At 38.9% G+C, this 7,686-nt stretch overlaps 1 protein-coding gene across 3 annotated transcripts in view; it reads left to right on the top strand.

Moving 5' to 3' along the window:
- LRRC1 (leucine rich repeat containing 1) overlaps positions 1-7,686 on the top strand; it is a 130,294-nt gene that overhangs the window by 84,556 nt on the left and 38,052 nt on the right. For all 3 annotated transcript variants that reach the window (XM_017872884.1, XM_017872892.1, XM_017872902.1), the window contains exon 4: positions 3,888-3,977. In XM_017872884.1, the coding sequence (XP_017728373.1) occupies positions 3,888-3,977 (90 nt within the window). The remainder of the gene's footprint in view (positions 1-3,887; positions 3,978-7,686) is intronic.

The following is a 7,686-nucleotide window of genomic DNA, read 5'->3' as shown; positions in this document are numbered from 1 at the left end:
TTTTGAGATGGAGTCTCACCCGGTCACCCAGGCTGGAGTGCAGTGGCACGATCTCGGCTCACTGCATCCTCCACCTCCTGGGTTCAAGTGATTCTCCTGCCTCGGCCTCCTGAGTAGCTGGGACTATAGGCGTGCACCACCACGCCCGGCTAATTTTTGTATTTTTAGTAGAGACGGGGTTTCACCATATTGGCCAGGATGATCTCAATCTCCTGACCTCCTGATCCACCCACCTCAGCCTTCCAAAGTGCTGGGATTACAGGCCCGAGCCACCTCGCCCGGCCATACTATCTTTTACTGTCTTAACTTTCCTCTAACTCTCCATTAAAAACAAACGAACATCAACAACAAGAAAACAAAAACCTCCTATGAACATCATTATTTCTTTAACAATAGCTGTGGGGATTTCTTTGTTTTTGTTTTGGTTTTGGTTTTCCTTCAAATAAAGCTACTGTGTCAGTTTTACTACTTACTCCAGCTTTACCCTTCCTGGTATGACACAGTCTGTTACCCAGGCGTGGCTGAGTGTCATTGCTGTGAGCTGTTCCTTATGGCTCCTGGCTTAGTTATGAGTCCACTGACCACTGGCTTCCAGGCATCTTGTTAGTAGGATAACTGAATTGTGCCCGCGTGGCAATGCAGAGATAGCCCTTGGGCATCTGTTTTAGATGTCTCTTTGGGCCAGGTGGGTCCATTTATAAGATTTCTTAAGAATCTGAAAGGAACCTCAGAAGAAATGCACTCTTCCCTTCCTTTCTTTTCTGTCTTCTTTCTTTTGATCTAGGAAAATTAAGATTAAACTAAAATTTCTGAGTCATCTCACCCACTTCAAAATTGCTTGGGACTTCTTGGGTATGGAATGCTGGAGAATGCGCTATTTAGTTTTATTTTTCCAATACCTTCTTATTGCCAATAAAGAAATGTGTTTTCTTTTAAAACTTTTCTGATTGTCCTCCTTTGAATTATAGTGATTAAGTTACATGTAACATTTATTACTGAAAAATAGTAATCTAGTAAGTTATACCCTAATAGCTTTCTTACTTATCACTGTCCCTCCAACCTTATCCTCTTTCCTCACCATCTTCCATTCAGCTGTCTCTTAAAACCTTTCTATAACTCCCATCTCTATAAGATATAGTCAGAGCTCCTCCCTGTGCTATGTGAGCCTCTTCTTGCCCCTCCATCTGACCCTGGTCTGTCTCTCCATCTTCATTGACTTCAGTTGCCTGTGCTGAACATCAGTCTCTGCTGTAATATAAAGTGCTTCTAGTTAGTTCATTTCATGCCTCTGTTTTCTTGACAGTACCGACCCTGTCACCTTCCTTAAGATGCAGTTTGAACATCATACACGTTTTTGGGCCCCTCCTCTGGGCTCCCGTAATGCTCTCTGTGTACTTTTTCTATAACACTTGAAGTTTACCCTTAAGTTATTTCTCTGACCAAGACTCCTTGACCAACCTGAGGAAGTTACTTGTATTCCTGGAATGGAGTAAGTGCTCAATAAATGTTTGTTGAACTGGACTAAGCTGAAGGCAGCTTACAGGATTTGGCAAGCTGGGAAATACTCATTATGTTGCTGTTGGGTTTTTTTTAACCATTCAGTTGCTTCTTCCTTTTTTCTATTTTTTTTGATTTTCATTTTCTGATGTCTGCTGACATTTGACTTTACTATTATTTCAGTTCTCTCTCAACTGGAACACACCTAGATTGTGTGAGGCTTTACTGCTTTGTTTGTTTTAATTCTGGCTTTCTATTTGGCAGGTTTCTTAAGGTAAAGCCATTTTAATTTGGCAGGTGTGCTTTTTTTTAAGAATTAAGATGATATCTGTGAGTTGAAGGGACCTTAAAAATGATTTAGTTTGGCTTATATTATGGCTCAAGAAACTGAGGCACATGTAGGTTAAATTACCTTTCAAGATCATACAGCTAATGAGTGGGAAGCTCGGACTGCAGTTCATTTCTCCTAACCTTGGGGCTGTACTTCAATCACACCTGTACTAGTTTAGCTCTTGTGTTAATAGCCAGTAAAAAAGCACCTATTTAAATCAGCCATTTAAAACTATATTTTTCTTGTGTTTAAGAACATCTTAGCTAGTTTTAAATTATAAAATGATATATACTTTCTGGTAAAACTCAGGCAGAACAGATAAGTTGCACCTTTTGAATTATAAGTAAAAATCGTACCTCTGTTAACGGTTCCTCAGAACAAATTCCAGTTATTATAAATATTCCAGTTAATACCCTGACCTTGTGGGTCTGGATTTGGTTTTGAAGTTTGGAATTAACCTATATTAAATATCAAACGTAATGTTACGTAGGCCTTTTTTTTTTTTTTTTTTTTTTTTTTTTGAGACGGAGTCTTGCTCTGTCGCCCAGGCTGGAGTGCAGTGGCCGGATCTCAGCTCACTGCAAGCTCCGCCTCCCGGGTTGATGCCATTCTCCTGCCTCAGCCTCCCGAGTAGCTGGGACTACAGGCACCCGCCACCTCGCCTGACTAGTATTTTGTATTTTTAGTAGAGACAGGGTTTCACCGTGTTAGCCAGGATGGTCTCAATCTCCTGACCTCGTGATCCGCCCATCTCGGCCTCCCAAAGTGCTGGGATTACAGGCTTGAGCCACCGCGCCCGGCCCGTAGGCCTTTTTTAAAAGGAACCTGGAAAGATAAAAATGAAAGATTCTAATCTAGAGACCATCACTAAAGCCAGAAATCTCTCCCTCACTGAGAAAAAGTGATACTTATATGTTCTGTTGTCTTTATTAGCAGTTTTATGTTTAATAACCTTCAGCATTTTAAATGCAATGAGATCCTTTGTCTTTAGTTAGGTTTTCCCTTCCCTCCCTCGATATGGTAACCATAGAAATATTGAAACTAAACTTTCTTTGTAAATTTTAAATAATGATTTTATTTTGAAGCCTTGTTATTCTGTAGAGTTTAAGGAACATATAAAAAATATCCCTTTGTGTAGAACATAGTAAAACATAAAATTATTTCAAGTGGTTGGTAACTTAAATAGAACTAAAAGAAAAATGTTAAGAAAGTAGCAATTGTCAGGGTGATTCATGCCTGTAATCCCAGCACTTTGGGAGGCCGAGGTGGGTGGATCAGGTCAGGAGTTTGAGACCAGCCTGATCAACATGGTGAAACCCCCGTCTCTGCTTAAAAATCCAAAAATTAGGCAGGCGTGGTGGCACGTGCCTGTAATCCCAGCTACTCAGGAAGCTGAGGCAGGAGACTAACTTGAACCCGGAAAGTGGAGGTTGTAGTGAGTTGAGATTGTGCCACTGCATTCCAGCCTGGGCAACAGAGTGAGACTCCGTCTAAAAAAAGAAAAAAAAAAGGAAAGTAGCAATTGTCTGTCTGTCAGCGGATCAATAAGTACTCGGTAGCTTTCCCCTAGGTACTATAAACTACAGGAAGAAAAACTATGCAGTAGCTGTCCTGTGTTTTATTATAATCTCATGGACTGATGAAATTTTCTCTTCAGTTTCTGCTAATTAATAAAGTATTTTTACTCTTAGGCACTTTTAGCTGCAGCAATAATTCATCATTTTCTTTCATAAAGTATTCAGTAGTCTCAACATTTTCTTTTGCCTTTGTTCTTAGAGCTTGCGATTCTTTCTACTTTAATTATTTCTAGATCACCATAACAATAAGTATTTATCATGCCCCTGTACATCTATTATGTATATGAAGTCTTTATTTTTTCCTTACAAGTGTCCTATTTATAGGAAGACAAGGCAAACATGCCATATATAATGTCATTTTTAGGAGGTTATTTCAATTAGCACATAGAATAAATCATTATATTTATGCTTGGTGTACACTATACATGAACTTTTCTTTTTTAATTTATAGCATTTTTGTTTGTTTGTTTGTTTTGTTTTAGGTTGCCAGAAAGCTTTCCTGAATTACAGAATTTAACATGTCTTTCTGTAAATGACATCTCACTGCAGTCTCTACCTGAAAATATTGGCAAGTAAGTTTTTTTGTGAAGTTTGGGTGAATCGGGGTGAAAGGGGGTTTATATCATCAGCTCTAGCCTCCTTTCCTTTTGAAGCTCCTATTTGTCTACTCAGAAAGCCATTTACTCATTCTTTAATGTGACCTTCAAGAAAGATTATAGCCAGCCTCCTATGTTTTTGCATCTAATTGTCCCTAAATTTTATTGGTTAAAAAGGGTGCTGCTACTTGTTACTAGTAAAAATCCTAAATTGTTTGGAAGTGCTCTTTAAACTGATGTATGGCAAAGTAGTTAATTTAAGCCAAGTACTATGTGTCATGTAGGTGGTCAGTAAATACTGGTAGAAACAACCACTCAGTAATTTTAAACCATGCTGGAGAGCCAACAAACAACTCCATTGAAAACGTAAAGTATGTGCCCCTAAAGAACAGCTACGTCTGACAGTATTTGTGAACTGTGGATCCAAGAATAGGGAATGAGAATGGTGTATTTGGAGAGTGGGAGTGGAATTGGGAGAGGAAAGGAATGATATGGGCATATTCCACGTTGCCGGCTTAGAGGTTGTAGAGAACCTAGTCATGGCAAGAAACAGAATCCACTGAAGACAGTGTATGCTGGTGAATAAATGTTCTGTTATACCTTCCCACAGATGAACTAGTTGAATTATCTTTGCAGATCTTTGTCACTTTTCTAGGACATACAGTGGGTTAAATCAGGTTGATGCAATAGCTCATGCTTAGCCACTTAAAAATAAAGGTCTGACTTGTCTGCCCTAACCTAGTAGACCAGTGTTCCCTACCATCATAAATGATTTTCCTTGTTTGTACCTGTCCTGCGTAAGTTCTAAGACAAAACAGAAACTTGCTCTTTGAGAACCACAGTAAGCAGTTGAGCACAGTCTATCTGACATGTCTGTTTTGCAAAAGTTCTCCTTCCAGAGATTTATAAGAATATTTGCAGACAGCTTTTCCCTCTCCTTCCCATCCTCTTCAGGCAAATGACAACTAGCTGACACCTGTTCAGCCAGAAAGTTGGTGTTTTTCTGAAATGCACACTGATGTTTTATCTTTATGCCATTAGACTTGCTAATTAAAAATTGTGCCCTTAAACTCTCAGGAGGAGAAGAAGACAGGAAACCCTCGATACACTCTAGGTTTAAGGTATCAGTTGCAGAGAAAACAGTGGTATTCTATTGTGAATTTCATGCATGTACAATTCACTTTTGCTGTATCAAGTGTCAGATATTTATAATGTAACAACTTTTGTGCTGGGCATGGTGGCTCACACCTATAATCCCAGCCTTTCGGGAGGCTGAGGTGGGAGGATTCCTTGAGCCCAGGAGTTCAAGACCAGCCTGGGCAACATGACGATAACCCATCTCTACAAAAACAAACAAACAAAAAATCAGCTGGGCCTGGTGGCGTAAGCCTGTCGTCCCAGCTACTTGGAAGGTTGAGGAGGAAGGATCACTTGAGCCCGGAAGGTTGAGGCTACAGTGAGCTGTGATTGTGCCACTGAATTCCAGCCTGAGTGACAGAGCGACACCCCAGCCCCCTTTTTGCCCCCCAACACAAAAAATTCTTAAATACAGTAGCTGTTTAAACACCCAAACTGACGCTGTCCTCCTCTTGCTCCTCAGGATGTCTGGAGTTTAATTCCCTTGTTACCTTCCCTTCCGTTCATTCTTAGTCTACAGCTGCATAGATGGTTCTCCTTTCTAGCCTCTGATTCCTACCTCTCCCCTTTTTTCCCATTTTATGTCTTTTTTAAAAAGTCTTAATGCTTTGAGATAAAATATGTTATTAAACCAGAGTGTCCCTCTCCCCCTCTACTGAACTATTTTAATGGAAAGTATAATTTTAGAATATATTTTTTACAATGTTCATTATTATATATTTTCTGTTAATATCTGTACCTGTTTTTGTCAAAGTTCAAGACATTTTTGTTTTGTTTGTAGACTTAATCAGCTTCTGTTACCATTATAGCATTGTGGATACTGATTGTTTACTGAATAAAATGCCACTTTGATCTTGAAATTAACTGATTCTTATTAGGTCAGTTTGTGAAATTAAATGAAAAAGAGAGAGTTTTCTATTCTTGGTTATTAGCAATTTTATAACCGTAGCAAGAAACTATGATTTCTTCCTCATGCATGCTCAAGTAATGGCCTGTTCTCACATACCAAAAAAGAAACAATCAAAGAACAAATTCTTCCTTGGAGAAGATTGGACACACCTGGTGTCCAAGACCTTGTGGAAAAGGCACTTGAGACAGTGAATTGTTGAGGAAATCTCATATATGCATAAGTGTACTACATTATGAGCAAATTATTATCGCGCCCGGCCTTGAACAAATTATTATTTGAAACTTGCAAGCTTTCCTCATGGGAAGGCTTCATTTGTTTCTCAAAGAATTCCCAAATAGTTTCTTTAGAGCATTAAACACATTTAGTTAACCAATATTTAGTAACCAGTACAACTTCTCGGAGATAGGATTGTTTTGCATGGAAGACGTACCTGTTTAATATTCCACAAAATTTGAAAGGACATGGAATGACCATTTAAATGCTTGATGTGTTATCTTTGTGGAGTCTGATGTGGAATCTTTGCATAAATTACCTCTGCTTATGTGGTCAGATGGGTAAACTACGTTAGCATTGGCCTTTCAAGCATCAGTGAAGACAGGACTTCATTTCTCCTCTTGGCACCTAGCACAGTAGTTGGCATTAACTGGGAAAGCTATGGATGTCTCAAGGACTTGGGCCCCCTCGGGATGGTCAGGGGTACTCAGACTAAGAGGGGAGGGCAAAAGTGTTTATATAGATAGAGTGAGCAGACTTGCAGTGCCTTGAACCTGGGGACACCTGGACACATCTCTCCCATCACGTGTTTGGTTTGCCTATGGTCAGTTAATTTGAAGAAGTTTTTAGGAGTTGATGGCAGAACTGGAACTGGACTACGGCTCTCCAGGTCCCGGTCCTGTGTTTTTTCACTACTCCACCCTGCCATTGCCGTAGGACAGTTGGTTCCTGGGGCCCTTGTGGGCTCAGTAACTTTCTTTTAATATTCCTAGAAATATCTAACAGTTCATTAAGTAGGTCCAAACATCTTAATAAGTGTTTATGTCCTAATAACCTAGTAGCTGTTTGAAAAAAATTATACATATGAGTGGAAAGAATACATATTTTTATTTCATTCTTAAATGTTCCCAATTATTCACAGTGAGTCCTCACGTAACACCATCCATAGGTTCTTGAAAACTGTGACATCAAGTGAAACAAAGTATTATGAAGCCAAGTTTACCACAGGCTAATTGATATAAACAAGAGTTAAGTTACTGGAGACTATTTCTGATCAGAAAAACATCATCAAACTTCCAAGCAAAAACCCCAAACACTTCTAATATTAAACACTGACATAAATATGAGCTATACATACATTTAAGAAAGGTTAATAAAAAGAGGTATAATTATTTACCTAATTTTTGGAGAACCTGTAAGGGATGGCAGTTATAATGGTGGTGGATTAAGTCAAGGAATAAATGTTTGCAAAGCAAAAATTTTAAGGAACACTTCCTATGGTGCAGTTCAAAGACATGAATAGGGTAGGCTCGCTGATTATTTTTGTACTGCCTCGTTTATTTTGTGCATTTATATGATTTTCATACACTTTGTTAATTTTTATTTTACAGTAATTTGTATTCGTTCATTCATTTTGCATCCTGC

Source organism: Rhinopithecus bieti, unplaced genomic scaffold (genome assembly GCF_001698545.2).
Source record: "Rhinopithecus bieti isolate Rb0 unplaced genomic scaffold, ASM169854v2 scaffold_1304, whole genome shotgun sequence".
NCBI lineage: Eukaryota > Metazoa > Chordata > Mammalia > Primates > Cercopithecidae > Rhinopithecus > Rhinopithecus bieti.
The sequence above is the reverse complement of the archived record's forward strand: the minus strand, read 5'-3'. Positions and strand labels throughout refer to the sequence as shown.